At 45.0% G+C, this 25,335-nt stretch overlaps 1 protein-coding gene across 1 annotated transcript; it reads left to right on the top strand.

Annotated features, from left to right (window-relative positions):
- Positions 1-1,147: 1,147 nt before the first annotated feature.
- Positions 1,148-2,479, top strand: LOC131400415 (EKC/KEOPS complex subunit LAGE3-like). Its single transcript, XM_058535149.1, has 4 exons — positions 1,148-1,175; positions 1,312-1,486; positions 2,023-2,151; positions 2,344-2,479. Exons 1-4 carry the CDS (start codon positions 1,148-1,150, stop codon positions 2,477-2,479), a joined length of 468 nt encoding a protein of 155 aa, XP_058391132.1.
- The last annotated feature ends 22,856 nt before the right edge of the window (positions 2,480-25,335 follow it).

Raw genomic sequence — 25,335 nt, 5'->3', positions numbered from 1 at the left:
GAGAAACAGGCAGAAACGGGGGTGGGGGTAGGGGCGGGCGCAGGGACGGGGTTGTCCGACACAGGGAAGGGGCAGCTACTGCCTTGGCCTCTCCCCCTCAGGAGGGAAGGCTGCTGGGCCCACATTTGGAGGGTGGGGAGGACTATCCAGCTGTGGGGTGGGGATCAAGTGGCCTGGATTGAAGTACCTGCCCTCTCCCCAGGCCCTGGCCCTGTCCCTGGCCCTGGCCCTGTCACCTCCCGTTGCAACAGGGAGACACCCCTCCCCCAGGCAATGCTGCCCCCCAGCCCTGCCATCATCCCTAGCCCTGCCCTCATCCAGCTGTCCCTTTCCTGTTGACTTGACCCCCTTCCAGACACAGAAGTACACCAGCACCAAGCAGGCCAGCAGACACAGGGTCACCTCCCAGTTGAGGGCCCCTGGCACCTCCAGCCCCCCAGAGAGCCGCCAGGCTTTGTTCCTGGGGGAGGGAGAGCCCATGAGGGCTGTGCCAGCAGAGGGCAGAGGGACAGGGAGCTGTCCCAGGAGTGGTGCTCCCCCTCATGCAGCCCTGCAGTCCAGCTGGTCTCTCCTGGGCCCAGATACCTGCAGACTCGGCCCACATGCGGAGCCCAGAGAGAGGCACAGGCAGGCCCGGCCCAGAGGTGCCTCACTCCCTCCCGGAACTCGAAGACAGGGGACTCGTGGTCAGCAGGCTGGTCACAGGTGAGGTTGGCCCAACTGGCACCGGCCTGGGCTTCGAGGCGCACGCGGCACGCCTGGGCAGGGGCAGGCTTGGCGGGAAACAGTCACGTGTCTGGTGGCCTCAAGGACGACGCCCAGACCACAGCTCTCTTCCCCGGAAACAACCGGCGGTGTGTTCGCACAGGCGCACTGAGGTTACTTAGCGCTCTATGGGGCGGAGCTTTATGAGGGAGTCCTCATTGGCTAGGCAGGCTACAAGGTCTCTGGGCCGGCTTGGCGGGAACCAGTCGCACTCCGCAGGACTCAAAGCGAGTCTGTTCGCGCAGGCGCACTGGCGATCCCAAGTTGCATTGCGCGCAAAACAGTGGGACTCGGTGAGAGGGCCTCAGTCGCTGAGCCGCGGGCTGAGAGGGCAGACGGGTTTGAGTTGGACTCTGAGGGGAACAGCGGAGTGGCAGCAGCTATGCAGGCTGCAGACGAAGGTGGCAGTGGTGCGGCTGGTGCACGGGGTGGCCCCAGCAGCCCTGAAGGCCTGGGTGGCCCTGGAGGCCCTAACAGCCATAGTCTCCCTAGCGTTCTAGAAGGCCAGGGTGGTCCTGTCAGCCCTAGTGGCCCTGGTGGTCCCAGCGACCAAGTTAGCCCTGGGGGCCCTGACAGCCCGAGTGGTCAGCGCGGCCCCGGCGGCCCCCGCGGCCCCAACAGCCAGGGTGGTCCTGGCGGCCCCAGTGGCCGGGGTGGCTCTGGCCTCCCTGATGGCCAGGGTGGCCCTGGTGGCCCAGGCAGCCCTGGAGGCGAGGGGACGGTGGGATCAGCAGCCATAGGTGCTCCCGACGTCGCGCAGGCAGCACATGCTTCAGGGCCAGGTGGAGATGCAGCACCAGTGGATGCAGGACCAGAAAGCCGACAGATGGTCTTGTATCCTTTCCAATGAGCCCCTGGGGCCTGGTGGCCAGGGGATGGGCCAGGGACATCCCACAAGGCCAGGGACAGGTCACAGGGCAGCCGGGTGGAGACAAAAAGGGGAGCAGTGAGGGGAACCTGAGGTAGCTTGCTGGGGGGGAGGGGCGGGGGTGGGCTGGGGGGGTTGACGCCTGAGGGGGCTGGAGGGTGGGGAAACAGGCCTGAAGGAGTGGGGGAGGTGAGACAGGGTGAACCGAGTGAGGAGGGAGGCAGGCAGGCCAGGGTGGCCTGAGCTGGCAGGACTGGGTGTGTGTGTGGGAGGGTGGGGGTGGACGGCCTGAGGGGAAGCTGGGGTGGAGGCCAGCCTCTGAGACGCAAGGAAGTCTCAGGCACTGGCAAATTCGGTAGCAGATGACGCCTTAACCGTGTCTCCCCCAGCACACTCACCGTGCCTTTCCGGTCCCCCCTGGAGGCAGAGATGGCCCACAGGGCCATGGCCCCAGATGCCCAACCCCACCGGCAGGTGGTTCAAAAGGAGTTCACAGTGAACGGCAGCGTCCTGGCTGTGTCAGTTCCAGAAGGAGCCAAGACGGGGGTGGCAGCAAGTGCTCAGGGCCTGAGAGCCAATCTCAGCCCAAGGGGCTCTGTGATGGATACGGGGAGACATTCAAGTGTTAGGTCTCAGGAGAGGGTGTGGTGTGCTGGGTGTAAGAGAGAGTCATCACCTTTAACTTGATGTTTACCCCTCACTTTTAGCAGGTGGACTGCTGAAGACCCAGGCCTCCTCCAAATTTCCATCAACTCCTTCCTGGACCAGCTTTCCCTGGTGATGCGGAACATTCGGCGCATTGGGGCCATCTTTCCCCTAAGTCTTGGCCGGGGAAAAGGAGGCTGATCCCTAACCCCGTGACCCCCACTAGGCAACGCACCGGGCATTGATTCCTGGAGTGGTTGCCACTATCTTACTGGGGCCTCATTGTTTGCCCATGTTGGCGTTTGACTCTCTAGGCCCACCTGTGTTTCCCTGTTGCTGGAGGAGGGGATGATTAAATGCTTGTTACTGCAGAAAACGAAATTGAGCTAGTAGTCTGCGTCTGAGTTTCTTTTCAGCTACTGCACCTCCAGATTTTCTTTCCTTTGTCCTCGTGTGGGAGGGGAGGTTCTGGGATTCAGATAGTCCAGTAGTACCAGGTAATTGACATTTAGGAAATGGAAGAAAATGAAAATCAATTGTGTCCTGGTCTCCAGCATTAAGTACTCTCAACATTTTGGAATATTTTTGCCGTTTTATGCTTGTATTTATACATTAAATGTATAATGATAATATAAACAAATGAGGTTATTACTTATAAGCATGTTTTTGCAAGTTTAGCACTGATCTTTCCTGAAATTCTTTCATTTAATGTAAACATTACCTCTTTCTAAGAGTGCTTCAAAAATATGTTAGGGAATGGATTCATAAAAGATGCATTATAATGTAATTGTCGAACATTCAAATTGATCCCAATTTTTTGATTATTATGGTTAGGGATTCAATGGACTTCTTGTATTAAGTCTTTCCATGAATGGTTATTTCCTTAAGCTAGATTCCGAAAGGTAGAAATATTGACCTGAACGTTTCCTTTCCTGTTTCTTTTTTACGACTCTTGATCACAATTGCTCTTCAGAAAATACACCTCCTACCAGATTTCTGGTTTTCCAATGTTCTTGTCACCATTGAGTTGGTTCCCTACTAAAATAAAAACTTAGTTTGCATGAAAAGAGAAAAAACCCAGGCACACTAAAACAGGAATTTTGTGGCTGACTGGCTTGTTTCAGATCAGTGAGGAAAAGTGCGGGGACAGTTGGCGAAGTGTTTGGGCAGGGGGGAGGTTGGCTCCCTCGAATTTGTCTTTTATCCTGCAATCTTGCTAAACTCACTGATGAGGTCCAGTCACTCTACAAAAGATTTCATTGGATTTTCTACACAGACAATCATATTGTCTGCAGACAAAGTGTTCCTTCTTCCTTTCCGATTGGGAAGACCTTTTATTGATTAATTTATCTCCTCGTAATGGGTTGGATTTTTCTGACTCTTGGCCTATCTGCTTATTTTTTTATTGCAGACTGTGTGTATTTTTCCTTGGGTGCTGGGTATTTTCGTATTCCTAAATGTATTCCTGAGCTTCTTTTTTTTTTATCAAATATTGCTAACTTCCTTTGGAACAGTTTGATCCTTTTGAGTCTTACTTTTAAGATTTGCTACATAGGACCAGAGCAGCTTTTAGTGTAGGATGAACTATTTTCCGCACTATTGATACAAGATCCCTCTGAGTACTGTACCTGATGTCACTCGAATTAGGAAGTTTTCCATGATGGCTAGTGGGCACAGGTGCTCACCTAGGTCCTATTTAACCTTTGATCCTTTCTAGTGGTCCTTTCCCAGGACGAGGGTAGTTTCCTCACATGCCTGTGCTGATCAGTATTCTCCTGAATACTCAAGAGGGACCCTCTGCAGATCTCCAGGATCCTCTCTGCCTACAGCTCTTGATCTACAGTACACCGCGCCTTAGGGCCCCGACTTCAATCTCCTTCTTCCTCGATCACCCGGCAAAGCCCGGACCCGCCTTGGCCCCACAGGTGGACTGCTGAAGCTGCTGGCAACATTAACACCTAAGTCAGGTCACGAAACTCCTCTGTTCCAAACCCTCCCTGGGCTCCCTTCTCACTCAGAGACAAAGCCAAGGTCCTTACGGTGGCCTGCAGAATCCAGTGTGATCTGGACCGCTCCCTCTCTGGCCTCCTCCTCTCCCCTCTCCACCTTGCTCACTCTGATCCAGCCACATTGGCCTCCTCCCCTTTTCTGAAACGCACCAGGCCCATGTCTACCTCGGGGCCTTTGCCTTGGGCTCTTCCCTGTCTGGAACTCCCTTCCCCCAGGGTTCCACCTGGCTCACTCCCTGACCTCCTTCAGGTCCTTCTCAGATGTCACCCCCTCAGAGAGGCTTTGCTGGCCACCCCATTAAAACTGCATCCAGCTTCTCTCACCCCCTGCATTACTTATTACCCCTGCAGTATCCCTGGCTCCGAGAACACTGCCTGCCTGGCACAGAGCAGCCCCAGATACACATGCTCCTTAATCAGGCCGTGGTCTCTCTCAGCGAGTCTCATCAAATGCTATTCTCTTGGCCCAGAACACTCCCGGGGCCTGGCCCAGCTCCCCTCCTTCGTCCTGCATTAATGGGTGGGGGAGGGGAGAAGAGGTCCCTCCCTAGCTTCACCATGATGGAGATACAGCCGGGACAGGAAGGGGTTGCCAGATTTTAAGGACTTTGGGTGCATTGGAGCCACACAGTGACGACATGATCTGCCTTACATCTTAGCAGGTTCTCTCCGCCTCCCACATTGAGCATAGGCTGAGGGAGGCCAGGGCAGGATGCCAGTGAGTGAGGTTGGCAACATCCCTGGGGGGACAGGTATTTACAGACGGAGAGGGTGAGGTGGAGGTAAATTAAATAAATAGGTCGTTGGGGATATAAATAGCAAGGAAGGCAGGGGCTGTCACAACACCTGGGTGCAAGGGCAGGAGGCTGGGGGTATTGCTGCTGCTGGGGTCGGGGGCTTGGTCCTGTCACCCTGTCCCCCTCCACCCCCCACCCCCGCCCCGGCGGGGCCCAAAGCAAGGCACTAATGAAGGGGGCGCAGGTGGGCCAGGGGCACATTGGCCCCGTGGCCTCCCCTGTCCCGCCCGATCCAGGGCTCAGCCCCTAGACCCAGGTGTGTGCCGCCCCCCTCGACGGGAGGACGGCTCAGGACTGAGAAGCCCCCTCCTCACCGGTTCACCACCCTTAGCTGTTGCTGGACAGGAGGCTGATGATCTGTTCCAGCTTCTGGCGCAACTTATGCTTCCGACAAGAGGCATCTCGGTCCAGAGCGGTGAGAACCTGGGGGAGGAGGGCCCCTCGGAGCTGGGCTCGTGGGGAGGGGCCAGCTCCTCCTGGGCAAACACCCCCTCCCCAGCCGGGAGCTCTTCCCTCCCTCACACCTCAGCACATCCCTCCTCCCAGGGGGCCCTGGGCACGTGGGATGGGCTGCAGTCTCTCACCTTTGAATACACCCTGCAGCTTCTCCTCGACCCCAAATCCTCCTCCAACTGCAGAACTTTCTTGTCGTCCTCTCCACAGCCAGAGCGCAGCGCCTCCCAAGAGTGGTCTGGACTCGCTGTCCCTGATTTCCCCTTACCCATTCAGTCCTGACACCCTCCCCTACAGCCTCTCTTGTCCAGGTCTCCATGATCCTGTCGCCAAGCCCCAGTGAGCGTTTGGGGCCTCATCTCCCTTGACTGTCGGCAGCACCCGACAGAGCCGACCACCCCCCTCCTCCCTGACCCCCACCCCCAGGGGGGGTCTCACTCGTGTTCCAGGACCTGCCCGGCACTCTTTGGGTCCCTCCCATCCCTCCTCAGTCTCCGCTGCTGGCTCCCCGTCTTCTCAGCCACCTCTGAGCGTCCCAGGGCCCCAGGGCCCAGTGCTGGGGCCGCTTCTCCCTCTATACCCACTTGGCGGCCCTTGGTGAGCTCAGCCGGGCTCGGGGCTTTCAGGGCCATGTCCTGGCTCACAAGTTCTTGTCTCCAGGCAAGGATACATCCTGAAGTCCACACCTCTACGTCCCCTGCCTCCTGAGGTCTCCCCTCGCAAACCCCCCAGGCGCTACAGTGGGGGGGGCCCCCATCCTCTGGGGATTCCTGCCCACACCTGCTTGAGTCTTCCCAGCTGAGGCCCCAGACATCATAGGGCAGAGACAACACATCTCCACTGTGTTCTGTCCTAATTCCTGACCCACAGGATCTGTGTGCACAACCTGTGGCTGTTTTAAGCCACCTACCCTTTGGGGTAATTTGTTATGGAGCCATAGCAACTGGAACAAATAGTGACGGCGGCAGCAACAAAACAGCCAAATGGTGGTGGCTAACCTTGACGCAACACTGACTTTGTACGGGTCCTTATTGCAAGCACTTTACTTACATTCACTCCAATTACTTCTCATGACAACCCTGCCAGGTAGGTATTCTTCCCACCTCCAGTCCCCAGACCATGAAGCCTAGGTCCAGAGCTGGCAGATTATCGGTCAAAGGTCATGTAGTTCTTAAGGGCAGGGGCTCTGGCTGAATCCCCACAGTCTGGCTCCACAGCCCATCTCTTAGCCACTGTGCTACGTGGCAGGCCACCCCTGATTCTTCTTCCAGCATCCTAACTTGCACTGCATGGACAGTGAGGTCATGGGGCCAGAGGGCAATGGCAGAGGGTGCTCATTTCACATTTCAGTTTTTATTTAGGAAATGTGCTGAGGGACCTTAGCAAGACAAGCATAAATCTCCACCTCCAAAACTGGAAGAGTGTCACCCTGCTGACACAAAGAGAAGGCAGGGATTGACACAGTCTTATTTTCTTAGAGTCTGGGACACCTGTCAGACATTCCAGCGCAACTACCCAGACCCGAGATTCTGAGCAAGTGGCAATGTGTCTTGGGGCAGCAACGGAACAGATTAACGAAAAGATTAGAAGTGATTTAGAGGAAAACAACAGTTCTTAGTTCGAACAGTCTCCACGAAGTTCAAGCTTTTATTCTGAGCAGGTGATGTGCTATTACATAAGTAAATTGCTCCCAATGGTAACCTCTTGCTGCCCTGCATGCCTGACACCGCGGGAACAGGGCAGAAAGAGAAACAGACAGCAGGCCACATCTACAGTGCCCTGGAGAAAGACAGAAATCGTTTAGGATGGGAGAGGCTGAGCCAGGAGGATTAGGGAACATGGATACATGGTGCAGCCCACCTGGAACCAATCAGTCTTTCCTGATCCCCTGCCTGACACCATTCAATGGCTCCTTACCACCCAAGATTCCTCACATGTATGTGTATGTACATATACACGCTTACCTTCATTGGTTTTTCATTTTAAAACTGACAAGTGCTCGCCATAAAAATATTCTGTGATACAAAAGCATAAAAGGTGGAAACTATAATTAAATTCACCCCCTTTCTCCAGTCCTTTCTTATTGTGGGCAGAATTTGAAGATGTCTGCAGAGATTCCCACTCCTGTTGTGTCCGCCCTGTATAATCTCTTCCCCTCGAGGGCAGAAGGGAGCTGAAAAGATGATGGCACTAGCAACCTGTGCCAGGTGTGCTGGCTGCCCTCTCCATCCTACCGCTGATTTGGGTTTTGAGAGATGTTAGGTGGGCAATTTAAAATGCCACGGCACTCTCCTAGCACAAATCAGCCCCTTCTTTCTTCGCCAAGCTTTTCCCTAGTGGTATGTTTTTGATGAGATTCCAGAGTTCTGTAGACATTGATTCTGACAGTTTTTGCCAGCTCATTAGTTGCTTTTGTGGAGGAATGCAGCCCTGGAGATCCTCATCTGCCCTTTGTTGGCGATGTCACGCAAAACATCCATGTGTCATATTTTAATTATAAATATCCAAACTCTAAGAGATGAACAGAATCTAATAGAACCACAGTGGAAGAATGAGGAGGAGAAGCAGAGTGGATGGTGTTGCAAAAGAGCTGAATGCTCTTCTGTGCATCAATAATTAATCTCTAAAAAAGAAGAGTCAAGAAAGGAGAAACGACCAAAACAGAGAGTGAGGGAAAGGGAGAGGGACAGGGAGAAGGAGGAAAAAAGGCAGGCAGGAAGGAAGAAGGGAAGAAAGAGAAACAGAAAGGGAGAAAAAAGGAAGAAGGAAAAAAAGAAAGAAAAGGGAGGAAGGAAGGAAGAAAGCAGAGAAAGAAGGAAGGAAGGGAGGGAGGGAAAAAGGAACAAAGGGAGGGAGGGAGGGAGCAAGGGAGGCAGGCAAGAAGGGAGAGAGGGAAGGAGGTGAAACCGAGAACAGAGAAGTTGAAAAATCTTCCCTAGAGCAAAAACTTGGAGATAAGCTTTGCTAACTGCAGCTGTGCATACTCAGCATAATCAACTGTTGTTCAAAACCAACCAGGTCTTTCTGTCCCTCCTTAGTAAATGAGTGAGCTGTATTTCCCAGGAAGTCAAGGTTCCAGTTAATCAAGATTCAGCCTCACAAGGCCAAACACAGGCTGAAGATGAAAACTAACCGGAAAAGTCCAGACAGTCAAGAGAAAAGAAACTCAGTCTTCAAGGCCAAACACAGGCTGGTGGGAAGACGCCAACCAGCAAGGCCACGTGCTCCCCCTCCCCTACCTAAAACCCCAGCACATGCTCCCCTCCCCCACCTAAAACCCCAGCACATGCTCCCCCTCCCCTACCTAAAACCCCAGCACATGCTCCCCTCCCCCACCTAAAACCCCAGCACATGCTCCCCCTCCCCTACCTACAACCCCAGCACATGCTCCCCCTCCCCCACCTAAACCCCAGCACATGCTCCCCCTCCCCCACCTAAAACCCCAGCACACGCTCCCCCTCCCCTACCTAAAACCCCAGCACATGCTCCCCCTCCCCCACCTAAACCCCAGCACATGCTCCCCCTCCCCCACCTAAAACCCCAGCACATGCTCCCCCTCCCCTATCTACAACCCCAGCACATGCTCCCCCTCCCCCACCTAAAACCCCAGCACATGCTCCCCCTCCCCTACCTACAACCCCAGCACATGCTTCCCCTCCCCCACCTAAAACCCCAGCACATGCTCCCCCTCCCCTACCTACAACCTCAGCACATGCTCTCCCTTGCCTACCTAAAACCCCCAATAAAAACCCCTCCCATTTTCCCTTCTAGGAGGTGGACCTAAATTTTAACTCCCATCTCCTCATCTGGCTGCCTTTTGATAATAAATCTCTTCCTTTGCCACAAGCCTGGCATTTCCAGTTTTTGGCCCTCCTGTGCAGTGGGTAAATGCCAGAACACTGGCCCTATGTGCATTTTTCTTGTGGCAAGGAAACAGGGTCTAAATTTGTTTGTTTGTTTTGTTTCTGGTTTGGAATGGGCATCCTTTTGGTGAGTTTCCTAGTTAAAACTGACCAAGTCCTATTTTTCCTTTCATTTGTTTGCCTCTGCTTCCTGGGTTTTGTTCCAGGTTACTGGAGTTTGTTTGGTGTGGCTCCAATTTGTTGAAAGGACTAGAGATCTCACTCAGAGAGGAACTGCAAGCTCCATCTCTTTTGATACTAGTGTGTGTGTGTGTCTGTGTGAATCTGTGTGTGTGTGAGTGAGTGAGTAGTTTGTTTGCCTCTGTTTCGGGGTTTTGTTCCAGGTTACTAGAGTTTGTTCAGGGGGAGCCTTGATTTGTTGAAAGGACTGACTCTTGGCTCCATCTGTTTTGATACTTATGTGGGTATGTGTGAGTGTGTATAATGTGTGCTTGGGGGTGGTGCTATAATGGGAAACTCATATTCGATTCCCAGTGGCAGCCCTCTGGGTTATGTATTGCAAAATTGGAATGTTTTCAGTTACAAACCTATGAAAAAGAAAAAGATGAAACAATTAAATTTGGGGTCTCAGCTTCCTCTCATGATCTTACAGATGCTAACAAAAAGAAGTTAACAAAAGAATAAAAAGAAGCTGAGAGAAAAACAAAGGGACTCTTCTCAACAAGGTAGAAATTTTTAAAGGTATTATTTTTTACTTTTTTTTATTGAGGTCATAATAGTTTATAACATTGTGAAATTTCAGTTGTACATTATTATTTGTCAGTCACCATATATATGTGGCCCTTTACCCCTATGCCCATCCCCCAACCTGCTTCCCTTCTGGTAAACACTAATCTGTTCTCTTTGTCCATGTGTTTGTGTATCTTCCACATATGAGTGAAATCATGTGATGTTTGTCTTTCTCTGTCTGGCTTATTTCACTTAACCTCATACGCTCAAGGTCCATCCATGTTGTTGCAAATGGGACGATTTTGTCTTTCTTTATGGCTGAGTAGTATTCCATTGTATATAAATATACCAGATCTTCTTTATCCATTCATCAGTTGATGGGCACTTGGGTTGCTTCCATATCTTGGCTATTGTGAATGATGCTGCAATGAACATAGGGGTGCATAAGCCTCTTTGAATTGTTAATTTCAAGTTCTTTGGATAAATACCCAGTAGCAAGATAGCTGGGTCATATGGTAATTCAATTTTTATTTTGTGAGAAATCTCCATACTGTTTTCCATAGTGGCTGCACCAGATTGCATTCCTGTGAGCAGTGTATGAGGGTTCCCTTTTCTCCACATCCTCTCCAACACTTGTTATTTTTTGTCTTGGTGAGTATAGCCATTCTAACAGGTATAAGGTGATATCTTAGTATAGTTTTGATTTGCATTTCCCTGATGGTTAGTTATGTAGAACATCTTTTCATGTGCCTATTGGCCATCTGTATATCTTCTTTGGAAAAATGTTCATATCCTCTGCCCATTTTTTGGTCAGGTTATTTGTTTTTTTGTTGTTGAGTTGTGTGAGTTCTTTATGTATTTTGGAGATTAACCCCTTGTCAGATATATGATTTGCAAATATTTTCTCACAGTTGGTGGGTTGTCTTTTTGTTTTGTTCCTGGTTTCCTTTGCCTTGCAGAAGCTCTTTCATCTGATGTAGTCCCATTTGTTAACTTTTTCTTTTGTTTCCCTTGCCTGAGTAGACATGGTATTTGAAAAGATCCCTCTAAGACTGATGCCAAAGAGTGTACTGCCTATATTTTCTTCTAGGAGTTTTATGGTTTCACATCTTACCTTCAAGTCTTTAATCCACTTTGAGTTAATTTTTGTGTATGGCGAAAGATAATGGACTTCTTTCATTCTTTTGCATTTGGCTGTCCAGTTTTCCTACCACAATGTATTGAAGAGAATTTCCTTTCTCCTTTGTATGTTCTTGGCTCCTTTGTCAAATATTAGCTGTCCATAGATGTGTGCTTTTATTTCTGGGCTTTCAATTCTGTTCCATTGATCTGTGTGTCTGTTTTTGTACCAGTACCATACTGTTTTGATTACTGTAGCTGTGTAGTACATTTTGAAGTCAGGGATTGTGATGTCCCCAGCTTTGTTCTTTTTTCTCAGGATTGCTTTAGCTATTCGGCGCCTTTTGTTGCCCCATGTGAATTTTAGGATTCTTTGTTCTATTTCCGTGAAAAACATCATTGGGATTCTGATTGGGATTGCATTGAATCTGTAGATTGCTTTAGGTAATATGGACATTTTAACTATATTTATTCTTCCAATCCATGTGCATGGGATATCTTTCCATTTCTATATGTCATCATAGACTTCTTTCAATATTGTCTTATACTTTTCATTGTTTAGGTCATTCACCTCCTTGGTTAAAATTATTCCTAGATATTTTATTCTTCTTCTTGCCATTGTAAATGGGATTGTCTTCTTGAGTTCTCTTTCTATTAGTTCATTATTAGAGTATAGAAATGCAACTGATTTTTGTAAGTTCATTTTGTACCCTGCATCTTTGATGTGGTTTTTGATTATTTCTAATGGTTTTCCAATGTATTCTTTAGGGTTTTCTATATATAAAATCATGTCGTCTGCAAATAGTGAGAGTTTCACTTCTTCATTGCCTATTTGTACTCCATTTATTTCTTTTTCTTGCCTAATTGCTCTGGCCAAAACCTCCAGTACTATGTTGAATAAGAGTGGCAAGAGTGGGCACACTTGTATTGTTCCTGTTCTCAGAGGGATGGCTTTCAGTTTTTCCCTATTGAGTATGATGTTGGCTGTGGGTTTCTCATATATGGCCTTTATTATCTTGAGGTACTTTCCTTCTATACCAATTTTATAGAGAGATTTTATCATAAATGGGCGCTATATCTTGTCAAATGCTTTCTCTGCTTGTATTGAGATGATCATGTGATTTTTAGTCCTAATTTTGTGAATGTGGTGTATCACATTGATTGATTTGCAGATGTTCAACCATCCCTGCATCCCTGGTATAAATCCCACTTCATCATGGTGTATGATCCTTTTAATGTATCGCTGTATTTGGTTTGCCAATATCTTGTTGAGGATTTTTGCATCTACGTTCATCTGCGATATTGGCCTATAATTATCTTTCTTTGTGTTGTCCTTGTCTGGATTTGGGATCAGGGTGATGTTGGACTCATAGAATGTGTTAGGAAGTGTCCCATCTTCCTCAATTCTTTAGAATAGTTTGAGAAGCATAGGTATTAAATCTTCTTTGAATGTTTGGTAGAATTCTCCAGAGAAGCCATCTGGTCCTGGAGTTTTTTTAGGGGGGAGGTTTTTGATTACTGTTTCAATCTCTTTACTTGTGATTGGTCTATTGAGATTCTCTATTTGTTCTTGGTTCAGTTTTGGGAGGTTGTATGAGTCTAAGAATTTATCCATTTCTTCTAGATTGTCGAATTTGTTGGCATATAGTTTTTCATAGTATTCTCTTATAATCTTTTGTATTTCTGTGGTATCCATTGTAATTTCTCATCTTTCATTTCTAATTTATTTGAACCTTCTCTCTTTTTTTCTTAGTGAGTCTGGCTAAGTGTTTGTCAATTTTTATTATCTTCTCAAAAAAACCAGCTCTTGTTTCATTGATCCTTTCTACTGTTTTTTCTTTGTTTGTTTGTTTAAATTTCATTTGTTACAGCTCTAATTTTTGTTATTTCCCTCCTTCTGCTGACTTGGGGCTTTGTTTGTTCTTCTTTTTCTAATTCTGTTAGGTGTAGTTTAAGATTGGTTATTTGATATTTTTCTTGTTTATTAAGGTGGGCCTGTATTGCTATGAATTTCCCTCTTAGGACTGCTTTTGCTGCATCCCATATGAGTTGGTATGGTATATTTTCATTCTCATATGTCTCCAGATATTTTTTTTTTGATTTTTATTGATATTTTAATGGTTTCTAACATTGTGAAATTTTGGGTTGTACATTTTTGTTTGTCCATCACCCCATATATGACTCCCTTCACCCCTTGTGCCCACCCCCCACCCCCACTTCCCGGGTAACCACAGTCCAGTTTTCTCTGTCCATGTGTTGGTTTATATTCCACATATGAGTGAGATCATACAGTGTTTGTCTTTCTCTTTCTGGCTTATTTCACTTAACATAATACGCTCCAGGCCCATCCATGTTGTTGCAAATGGGACGATTTTGTCTCTTTTTATGGCTGAGTAGTATTCCATTGTATATATATACCACATTTTCTTAATCCAATCGTCAGTCGAGGGACACTTAGGTTGCTTCCACTTCTTGGCTATGGTGAATAATGCTGCAATGAACATAGGGGTGCATAAGCCTCTTTGGATTGTTGATTTCAGGTGCGTTGGATAGATTCCCAGTAGTGGGATGGCTGGATCATAGGGCATCTCTATTTTTAATTCTTTGAGGAATCTCCATACCGTTTTCCATAGAGGCTGCACCAATTTGCATTCCCACCAGCTGTGTATGAGGGTTCCTGTTTCTCCACATCCTCTCCAACATTTGTTGTTTTTTGTCTTGGTGATTATAGCCATTCTAACGGGCGTGAGGTGGTATCTTAGTGTTGTTTTGATTTGCATTTCCCTGATGATTAGTGATGTTGAGCATCTTTTCATGTGCCTATTGGCCATCTGTATATCTTCCTTGGAGAAGTGTCTGTTCATTTCCTCTGCCCATTTTTTGATCGGGTTGTTTGTTTTTTTGTTGTTCAATTGTGTGAGTTCTTTATATATTATGGAGATCAACCCCTTGTCAGATGTATGTTTTGCAAATATTCTCTCCCAGCTGGTTGGTTGTTTGTTCATCTTGATTCTGATTTCATTTGTCTTATAAAAGCTCTTTAGTCTGATAAAGTCCCACTTGTTTATTTTTTCTTTAGTTTCCCTAGTCTGGGTAGGCATGTCATCCGAAAAGATTCCTTTAAACCCAATGTCAAATAGTGTGTTGCCTATATTTTCTTCTATGAGTTTTATAGTTTCAGGTCTCACCTTCAGGTCTTTGATCCATTTTGAGTTAATTTTTGTGAATGGCGATAGCACATGGTCCACTTTCATTCTTTTGCATGTGGATGTCCAGTTTTCCCAACACCATTTATTGAAGAGACTTTCCTTTCTCCATTGCATGTCCTTAGCACCTTTGTCGAAAATTAGCTGTCCATATATGTGTGGTTTTATTTCTGGGCTTTCAATTCTGTTCCATTGATCTGTGTGTCTGTTTTTGTACCAGTACCATGCTGTTTTGATTACTATTGCTTTGTAGTATGTTTTGAAGTCAGGAATTGTGATGCCTCCTGCTTTGTTCTTTTTCTTTAGGATTTCTTTAGCTATTCGGGGTCTTTTGTTGCCCCATATAAATTTTAGTATTCTTTTTTCTATTTCTGTGAAGAATGTCATTGGGATTCTGATTGGGATTGCATTGAATCTGTAGATTGCTTTAGGTAATATAGACATTTTAACTATGTTTATTCTTCCAATCCACGTGCATGGGATATCTTTCCATTTCTTTATGTCATCGTAGATTTCCCTCAATAATGTCTTGTAGTTCTCATTGTATAGGTCCTTCACCTCCTTGGTAAGATTTATTCCTAGGTATTTTATTCTTTTTGATGCAATTGTAAATGGTATTATCTTTTTGAGCTCTCTTTCTGTTAGTTCATTATTAGCATATAGAAATGCAACTGATTTTTGTAGATTGATTTTGTACCCTGCAACTTTGCTGTAGTTGTTGATTGTTTCTAACAGTTTTCCAACAGATTCTTTAGGGTTTTCTATATATACAATCATGTCATCTGCAAATAGTGAGAGTTTCACTTCTTCGTTACCTATTTGGATTCCTTTTATTCCTTTTTCTTGCCTAATTGCTCTGGCCAAAACCTCCAGTACTATGTTGAACAGGAGTGGTGAGAGTGGGCAGCCCTGCCTCGTTCCTGTTCTCAGAGGAATGGCTTTCAGTCTTTCCCCGTTGAGTATGATGTTAGCTGTGGGTTTGTCATATATGGCCTTTATTATGTTGAGGTACTTTCCTTCTATTCCCATTTTATTGAGAGTTTTTATCATAAATGGATGTTGTATCTTGTCAAATGCCTTCTCTGCGTCTATTGAGATGATCATGTGGTTTTCATTCTTTGTTTTGTTGATGTGATGTATCACGTTGATTGATTTGCGGATGTTGAACCATCCCTGCGTCTCTGGTATAAATCCCACTTGATCATGGTGTATGATCTTTTTAATATATTGTTGTATTCGGTTTGCCAATATTTTGTTGAGGATTTTTGCATCAATGTTCATCAGCGATATTGGCCTGTAATTTTCTTTCTTTGTATTGTCTTTGTCTGGTTTCGGTATCAGGGTGATGTTGGCATCATAGAATGATTCAGGAAGTGTTCCATCTTCCTCTATTTTTTGGAATAGTTTGAGGAGGATGGGTATTAAATCTTCTTTGAATGTTTGGTAAAATTCACTGGAGAAGCCATCTGGTCCTGGACTTTTATTTTTTGGGAGGTTTTTGATTACTATTTCAATCTCTTTACTTGTGATTGGTCTATTCAGATTCTCCATTTCTTCTTGGTTCAATTTTGGGAGGTTGTATAAGTCTAAGAATTTATCCATTTCTTCTAGATTGTCCAATTTGTTGGCATATAATTTCTCATAGTATTCTCTTATAATCCTCTGTATTTCCATGGTATCCGTTGTAATTTCTCCTCTTTCATTTCTAATTTTATTTACTTGAGCCTTTTCTCTTTTTTTCTTAGTTAGCCTGGCTAAGGGTTTGTCTATTTTGTTTATCTTCTCGAAGAACCAACTCTTTGTTTCATTAATCCTTTCTACTGTTTTTTTGGTCTCAATATCATTTATTTCTGCTCTGATTTTTATTATTTCTCTCCTTCTGCTGGCTTTGGGCTTTGTTTGTTCTTCTTTTTCTAGTTCTGTTAGGTGTAATTTAAGGTTGCCTATTAGGGCTTTTTCTTGTTTGTTAAGGTGGGCTTGTATCGCTATGAGTTTCCCTCTCAGGACCGCTTTTGCTGCGTCCCATATGGTTTGATATGGCATGTTATCATTTTCGTTTGTTTCCAGATAGTTTTTGATTTCTCCTTTAATTTCATCAATGATCCATTGGTTGTTCAGTAGCATGTTGTTTAATCTCCACATTTTTGTCACTTTCCCAGTTTTTTTTTCCTGGTTCATTTCCAGTTTCATAGCCTTATGGTCTGAAAAGATGCTTGTTATGATTTCAATCTTCTTGAATTTATTGAGGCTTGCTTTGTTTCCCAACATATGGTCTATCCTAGAGAATGTTCCATGCGCGCTTGAGAAGAATGTGTAGTCAGCTGTTTTTGGGTGGAGTGCTCTGTATATGTCTACTAGGTCCATCTCGTCCAGTTTTTCATTTAAGTCTAATATTTCTTTATTAACTTTTTGTCTGGATGATCTATCCATTGCTGTAAGTGGGGTGTTAAGATCCCCTACTATTATTGTGTTGTTGTTGATTTCTCCTTTTAGGTTTGTTAATAGTTGTTTTATGTACATTGGTGCTCCTATGTTGGGTGCATATATATTTATAAGTGATATGTCTTCTTGATGGAGTGTCCCTTTTATCATTATATATTTCCCTTCTTTGTCTTTCTTAACCTGTTTTATCTTGAAGTCTACTTTGTCTGATATGAGTATGGCAACACCTGCTTTCTTTTGTTTGCCATTAGCTTGGAGTATTGTCTTCCATCCTTTCACTCTGAGCCTGTGCTTGTCTTTAGTGCTAAGATGTGTTTCCTGAAGGCAGCATATTGTTGGGTCTTGCTTTTTAATCCATCCTGCCACTCTGTATCTTTTGATTGGAGAGTTCAATCCATTTACATTTAGGGTAATTATTGAAATATGAGGGTTGAATGTTGCTGTTTTGTCACTTATTTTCTGGTTCTTTTGCATTTCCTTTGTTTCTTGTCCCATTTGTTTTGGACTGCCAATTCAGTTTGGTTGTTCTGTCTTACGATTCTTCTAGTTTTCTCTTTGTTTATCATATGTGGTTTTAATTTGATTATTTGTTTAGTGGTTACCTTGAGGTTTGGGCGAAAAATCTTCTGTATGAGATAGTCCATTATCTGATAGCCTCCTATTTCCTTATACTAAGTCAATTCAGTCACTTTCCTCTTCCCCTTCTAAGTTGCTCTTGTTATACCTTATTCTATCTTGTGTTGTGGCTGTGTGTTTACAGTGATGAGGTTAAATTTATTTTTGGTGAATTTCTTCCTTTGATCTTTGATTTTAGTATTTAAGTGGTTGCTAACCTATTCCGGTAAAGATCTACTATTTCTCTGATTTTGTCTACCTACTTTTCTCCTTACTCCAAGCTTTGTGTTCCCTTTCTCTTCTTGTTTTCAGGCCTGAGGGCCTTCTTGATTATTTCTTGTAGTGGCGGTCTCGTGGCCATGAACTCCCTTAGCTTTTGTTTATCTGGGAGAGTTACTATTTCTCCATCATATTTGAAGGATATTTTTGCTGGATAGAGTATTCTTGGCTGAAAGTTTTTGTCTTTTAGTATTTTGAATATATCATTCCAGTCTCTTCTAGCCTGAAAAGTTTCTGTTGAGAAATCCGCTGAGAGCCTGATGGGAGTTCCTTTGTACGTTATTTTTTGTTTTTGTCTAGCTGCCCTTAATATTGTTTCTTTGTCGTTGACCCTGGCTAGCCTTACCACTAGGTGTCGTGGTGAAGGCCTTTGTCTGTTAATATATATAGGAGTCCTGTTGGCTTCGCTTACTGGTATTTCCTGCTCCTTCCCCAGATTTGGGGAATTTTCAGCTATTATTTCCTTGAATAGGCTCTCTGTTCCTCTTTCCCTCTCCTCTCCCTCAGGAATACCTATAATTCTTATGTTACATTTTCTAATAGAGTCCGATATTTCTCGGAGTCTTTCTTCATTTCTTTTTAGTCTTAGTTCTCTCTCTTCTTCCATCTGGAGTATATCTGTATTCCTATCCTCTAAAGTACTAATTCTTTCCTCCATATTGTCAGCTCTGTTCTTTAAAGATTCCAGATTCTCCTTTATCTCCTCCATTGTGTTCTTCATCTCCATCAGCCCTGATAGGTTTTTCTTTATGATTTCAATCTCTTTTGTGAAGAAACTCCTAATCTCATTTAATTGTTTGTCTGTGTTGTCTCGTATTTCGTTGAGTGTTTTTATGATAGCTATTTTGAAATCTCTGTCATTTAGTTTATGGATTTCTGTGTCTTCGGGGTTGATTTCTGGGTGCTTGTCATTTTGTTTCTGGTCTGGTGATTTCATATATTTTTGCATTGTGGTTCCTGTGTTGGTTTTGATTTTCCTCATCCTGGAAGTCTCTGGTTGCAATTTCCACCTGCCGCCACTGTGTGGTGGTAAAGGGCTGTGTAGTCTAAGCCCCCTGCGCTCTGCCCCAGTTTTTCTGCTGCGATCCGCAGTTTTGTTTTGTTTTGTTTTGTTTCTTTTCCCCACTGCGATCCACGGGTCCAGTCTAGTTTATTCAGGTCTGCCTCGGACCGCTAGATCTGGTCGAGCTGCAGACTCCGGGTTGCGGGGAGGGGGGAGCTCTCTCTTTTGCCCTCTGGGTCCCTGACGTGGGAGGCTTCTCGATTGCCCCTCTTTATCCGCTCTCTGGGTTGCTCAGATGTTGATGGTAGCCCTGTGGCTCCTCTGAGCCCTCTGTGCGGGAGTTTCCCACTGGCTGAGAGAGCCCGAAGAGCTACAGTTTCCCGCCGAGTGCCGCCCCTCCCCCCCTCTGGGAGCCGCGCGGACCGGGATCGCTGATCTGATGGGGAGGGAGCGGAGTTCTCCTTACCTCTCCCCACTTCCTCCGGGGGCCCGGCACGTTCCGCTCTCAGATGTGCGGCAGTGTGGATCCCTCCGCTCCAGCTTTTGACTGTCTGGGATTCCGTTGTTGGTCTGTGGCTGTTACTTTTGTTGTATTTTGTGGGGGAAGAATTCACGGGAAAGCTCACTCCGCCATGATGCTCTGTCTCCAGATATTTTTTGATTTCTCCTTTAATTTCTTCAATGATCCATCTGTTGTCCAGCAACATGTTGTTTAGCCTCCACATATTTGTCACTTTCCCAGCTTTTTTGTTGTAGTTGATTTCTAGTTTCATAGCATTATCTTTGGAAAAGGTGCTTTATGTGATTTCAATCTTCTTAAATTTATTGAAGCTTGCCTTGTTTCTCAACATATGGTCTATCCTTGAGAATGTTCCATATGCACTTGAGAAGAATGTGTATTCTTCTGTGTTTGGATGGAGTGTTCTATATATATCTATTAAGTCCATCTGGTCTAGCTTTTCATTTAAATCCACTATTTCCTTATTCACTTTCTGTCTGGATGATCTATCCCTTATGTGAGTGGGGTGTTAAGGTCCCCTACTATTATTGTGTTGTTGTTAATATCTCCTTTTAGGTTTGTTAATAGTTGCTTTATGCACTTTGGTGCTCCTGTGTTGGGTACATATATATTTATAAGTGTTATGTCTTTTTGATGGACTGTGCCTTTTATCATTATATACTGTCCTTCTTTGTCTCTCATTACCTGTTGTGTCTTGAAGTCTACTTTGTTGATATAAGTATGACAACACTTGCTTTCTTTTGTTTGCCATTAGCTTGGAGTATTGTCTTCCATCCCTTCACTCTGAGCCTGTGTTTGTCTTTAGAGCTGAGATGTGTTTCCTGGAGGCAGCATATTGTTGGGCCTTCTTTTTAATCCATCCTGCCACTCTGTGTCTTTTGATTGGAGAATTCAATCCAATAGAGTGATTATTGATATATGAGGGTTTAGTGCTGCCATTTTATTACTCATTTTCCAGTTCTTGTGCATTTCCCTTGTTTCTCTTCCCTTGGTAATTCGGACTACCAATTCACTTTGGTAGTTCTCTATGATGTTTTTCTCAGTTTTCTCTTTATTTATCATTTGTGTCTCTGTTCTGATTATTTGTTTAGTGGCTACCATGAGATTTGTATAAAAAATCTCATAGATGAGATAGTCCATTTTCTGATAGCCTCTTATTTCCTTAGACTAATCCAATTCCATCCCTTTCCTCTTCCCCTTATAAGTTACTATTGTCACAACTTATTCCATCTTGTGTTGTGAGTTTTCAGTTAAAATGACAAGATTATATTTATTTTTGATGTTTTCTTTCCCTTTATCTTTAATGTTATACTTAAGTGTTTGCTAACCTGTTCTGATAGACAGCTGCAATTTTCTGATTTTGTCTACCTATTTATCTGCTTGCTCAAGGCTTTGTAATTGCTTTCTTATTTTTTTCAGGTATGAGGGCCTTCTTGGTCATTTTGTGGGCGGGGGGGGTCTTATGGTGATGAACTCCCTTAGCTTTTGTTTATCTGGGAAAGTTGTTATTTCTCCATCATATCAGAAGGATGTGTTTGCTGGATAGAGTATTCTTGTTTGAAAGCTTAGTCTTTCAGAATTTTGAATATATCATTCCACTTTCTCTCAGCTTGTAAGGTTTCTGCTGAGAAATCTACTGAAAGCAGATAGGGGTTCCTTTGTAAGTTATTTTCTTCTGCCTTGCTGCCCTTAATATTTTTTCTTTGTCATTGACTTTTGCCAGCTTTACTACTATATGCCTTGGATAAGGTCTTTTTACATTGCTATAATTAGGATTCCTAATAGCTTCTTTAACCTGTATTTACAGCTCCTTCTCCAGGTTTGGGAAGTTCTCAGCTATTATTTATTTGAACAAGCTTTCTGCTCCATTGTTCTTCTCTTCTCCATCTGGAATACCTATAATCCTTATGTTGCATTTCCTAATTGAGTTGGATATTTCTTGGAGAATTTCTTCATTTCTTTTTATCTAAGTTCTCTTCCTCCTCCATCTGAAGTATTTCTGTATTTCTGTCCTCCACACTGCTGATTTTCCCCACCACACCTGGGACAGCTCCCCATCCCTTTTCCCTCTGCTGGCACAGCCCTAATGGGCTCTCCCTCCCCCAGGAACAAAGTCTTGCAGCTCCTTTGGGTGGGGGACTGGAGGTGCCAGGGGCCCTCAACTGGGAGGTGGTGCTGGTGTACTTCTGAGCCTGGACGAGGGTCAAGTCAACAGGAAAGGTACATCTGGAGGCAGGCAGGGCTGGGAATGATGGCAGGGCTGGGGGGCAGCATTGCCTGAGGGAGGGGTGTCTCTGCCAGGGATGACTGTTGCAACAGGAGGTTACAGACCAGGGCCAGGTCCTGGTGAGGGGGCAGGTACTTCAATCCAGGCCATTTGATCCCCACCCCATGGCTAGATAGTCCTCCCCACCCTCCAAATCCAGGCCCAGCAGCCTTCCTTCCTGAGGGGGAGAGGCCAAAGCAGTAGCTGCCCCTTCCCTATGTTGGACAACCCTGTCCCTGTGCCCCACCACCACCATTTCTATGTCATCGCCCCCCCAGTTTCTGTCTGTTTCTCACTCACTATCTGAGTCTGTTTTGATGGTCTGGGTGGACCTTGTCTATGGCTGTCTCTCTCGCCTGCCTCTCTGGCCCTGGGGACCCAGAAGTGAGTCTAGAACCATGCCCTCCTCAGAAGCTTCCTGTCAGGTTATGGAGACATATGTAAGCACAGCTGTGCAGTGGAAGAAGGCTCACTAGATGAAGGTTGGAATAGATGGTGAGGAGCCAAACCACAGAATCCACCACAGCCCTTCCCTTTGTCTACTCGGCACCCAGATGTACTTTTCTTCCAAGACATAATAGTAGCTAACACCTCCTATGTTCCAGGCCCTTTCAAGGGCTTTACATGTGTTAATCCCTTATATAAGTTTTCAGACAATAATAGCAACAACACTCTCCTGCCTGCCATAATGCAGGTGTCCTCCAAACAAGTAAAAATACACTCACTCTCTCCACAACAGGAGAGACTCAAAGCCCCATCCATCTCAGGGTGATGTTCTGTCCATCTCTAGTTCCTTCCTGATGTCATGTAGAGAACCTATAATAAGCTAGGGACTAAATTATAAAGTTAACTTCTACCAACACAACCACTATAACATAACAGACAGAAGGTGGGGAGGGGAGGAAATTGGCTAATATGAATGAAAAGATGCACCAAATAACAATGAGGTAAAGTAGGTATGAGTTACTACAGTCCTCATTTCTGCAATTACACATACAGCCATATGTTTTTTGTTCTTTTATGTGATGGTCAGTTAGGTATGGCCATAAGAGGAGACACAGGAGAGGCACAGAAAAAAAAAATGTTTATTATACTCAGAGTTCCTAAAGAGACAGAGTCACTGTACCTCATGCCAAGAGGGGGTCACATGGGAGGGAGTGCCAAGGGGATGGGCTCAACCAAGCTGGTGGGGAACAGGCAGAAAGCAAGAATCTGTGGGCAAGCACCTTTACTGGGAGTCAGGGTGGAGTACAGAACAGAAAGTGCAAAGGGATTTCATCGGTGTGTTTGAATGTTACTAGGTCACATACAGTAAGGGGAAGGTAGGAAGGGGACCTTGTGGCAGAGGCCAAGCTTAGACTGGTGCACCTGGGTGCCTGGGTGAAGTGCTTACATGCTGTTTGTGAGGATGTTGAGGCAACAGGAAAGTATGAAGTTTTAAAATTTGCAGTACACCATGGTTGATATTTGTCATTTCCCTCCTCTATTATCCTATCCGTGTAGTGTTTTTCCTCAGCCCACATTTCAGCTGATTATGATTCTTTATTATATGAGGTGACCTAAGTCTTCATTCCTGAGGGGGTGAGCCCTTGCTGGTCCTGTCCATAAGGATCTTCTGCTGTCCTCCTCTAAATTTTACCTTCCTACATAGCAGTACTAGCAAGTGCCTTCCAAAATTCTGTGGGTCTCAGAAATACTTTTCTCTTACTCCAGTTACATAGCAGAAATTCTCTCTTCTTGATAATCAGGACCCATCACCCCAGCCAACGCAATAACTCTCCTCTTGCTCATTAGTTCAGTAGCACAAGGATCACAGAGTGGCCAGGCAAAAGTCTCAAGTCTATTTCAGTAGAGCTTTTGTGGGGAGACTGTGATGGCAAATTAGGCTTTAGTATGTCCATGGATGGTATTGCTAACAAACCATGGTGGTGGAGAAGGCAGATACACATACAGAAAAAGTGTCTGTTTCACAGAGGAAAACTTGCTGCCCGCTTCAGAATGGGAAAGAAGCTGGCTGCCATTCACAGAGGAGGTCGTTCTATCCGGCTGATTATTGAAATCTTCCTGTGCAGCGGATGTGCTGCAGTGAACATTCACAGGGGCTGCACATCCCCTCATGTTGTGGACCCATTCTTGGCAATCCATTCATGTACCTCTTTCCCAGCCCACCTTGCTGTCAATCCTCCACCAAGTGCTTCCAGGTCTGAAACACATACCCTGGAAGGGACAGGGCTAAGGTAGAGGGGCAGCCAGCTGGAAGGAGGTGGGAGTGTGAGGAGTGAGTTTCTAACAATTAGTTGTTCACCATCATGTCAAACAATTCGTCCTCTCTTTTCTGATTTTCAGCACCGTACTTCTCTTTTTAAAAGAATATTGATTAAAAAGAATCATAAATGTCAACCAAACAATTGCAGGATTTTGCAAATACAGGGTGATATTTAGTTAACAAAACAATGGTTACTTCATCGAGGCTGCATCAAATGCATGTGAACCAGAAAAACCTGCCATCCTCAGAAACCAACAAGAACCTCTTCTACCTGTCAAGGCCAGGTTCAGACCCCCATGGACAAAGTCAGCGGCTACTGAAAATGACACGAAAGGTCAAGACTGTCTAAAGACACGTACAGTAGGGTATTGAGTACACAAGAACGGTCTAACGATTAAAAACAAATCTTCTAGAGTCTTAAATTTCCTTTTTTTGTTGTTTTGTTTTGAAAAGTATGAGATTGGTAATGGGGCAGTTAACTGCTTTAGAGACAAAAACACCTCTATTAAAACCAACTTTTTCAACAAAATCATCATCGTTGCCATCCTTGTCTTCAGACTCCTCATCGTTTTCATTATCATCTTTGTCTTCTTTCTCTTCCTCTTTTTCTTGATTTTTCAGACTTTACAGCTCCATTTGCTTTCTTTACATTAGGTATCTGTTAACCACATAGGCAATAATATCCATTATATATTTTTCTCCATCTGAACAACCTTATTATCTGCTCATTTCTCTCAGTTTCTTTGTAGCATCTCCCATGGAAAGGGCAGGAAGCTCTCCTTGACTAGAATGTGATACTCAGCACAAAGGAAAGAAATGGACATAGGGCTCTTGAATGCATTAGGATCCTTGCATTGTTTTCTTTTCTCTTTAGTGGAAAATGAGCTGTGTCTGCCTCTGCCATGTCTTGCCCTTTTCAGAGCATTTGGAGTGGAAGACTGAAGCATCTGGATGAAGCTTCTGATGTTCCTTCTGGCACCATCTGGACTCTCAATTCCATTCCACTTGTCTATATGTCTATCCTTATGCCACTAGCACACTGTTTTGATTACTGTAGCTTTGAAATAAGTTTTGAAATCAGGAAGTATGTGTCCTCCAACTTTGTTCTTCTTTTTCCAGATTGTTTTGGCTATTCAGGGCCCCTTGCAAATCCACATGAATTTAAGGATTGGAATTTCTATTTCTGAAAAAATAAAAAGAAATTCATTGGAATTTATATAGATATTGTCTTGAATCTTTAGATCATTTTGGGTGGTATTGCCACCTTAACTAAATTAAATCTTCCAAACCAGAGAGTCCAGAAATAAACCCATACATCCATGGCCAATTGATTTTTGTCGTGGGTGCCAAGACAATTCAATGAGAAAAGAATTGTCTCTTCAACGACTGGTGCTGGGACAACTGGATATCCACATGCAAAAGAATGAAGTTGGACCCCTACCCAACACCATATACAAAAATTGACTCAAAATGGATCAGCTACCTAAATT

The sequence above is a fragment of the Diceros bicornis genome, chromosome X (genome assembly GCF_020826845.1).
Source record: "Diceros bicornis minor isolate mBicDic1 chromosome X, mDicBic1.mat.cur, whole genome shotgun sequence".
Lineage (NCBI taxonomy): Eukaryota > Metazoa > Chordata > Mammalia > Perissodactyla > Rhinocerotidae > Diceros > Diceros bicornis.
The sequence above is the reverse complement of the archived record's forward strand: the minus strand, read 5'-3'. Positions and strand labels throughout refer to the sequence as shown.

What these genes read in the sequence shown, in the direction of transcription:
- LOC131400415 (XM_058535149.1), top strand. Translation starts at nt 1,148, where the DNA reads ATGCAGGCTGCAGACGAAGGTGGCAGTG. An exon ending in TGCAGACGAAGGTGGCAGTG is followed by an intron (nt 1,176 to 1,311) that starts GTGCGGCTGGTG and finishes TGGTGGTCCCAG; the next exon opens with CGACCAAGTTAGCCCTGGGG. An exon ending in AACGGCAGCGTCCTGGCTGT is followed by an intron (nt 2,152 to 2,343) that starts GTCAGTTCCAGA and finishes CACTTTTAGCAG; the next exon opens with GTGGACTGCTGAAGACCCAG.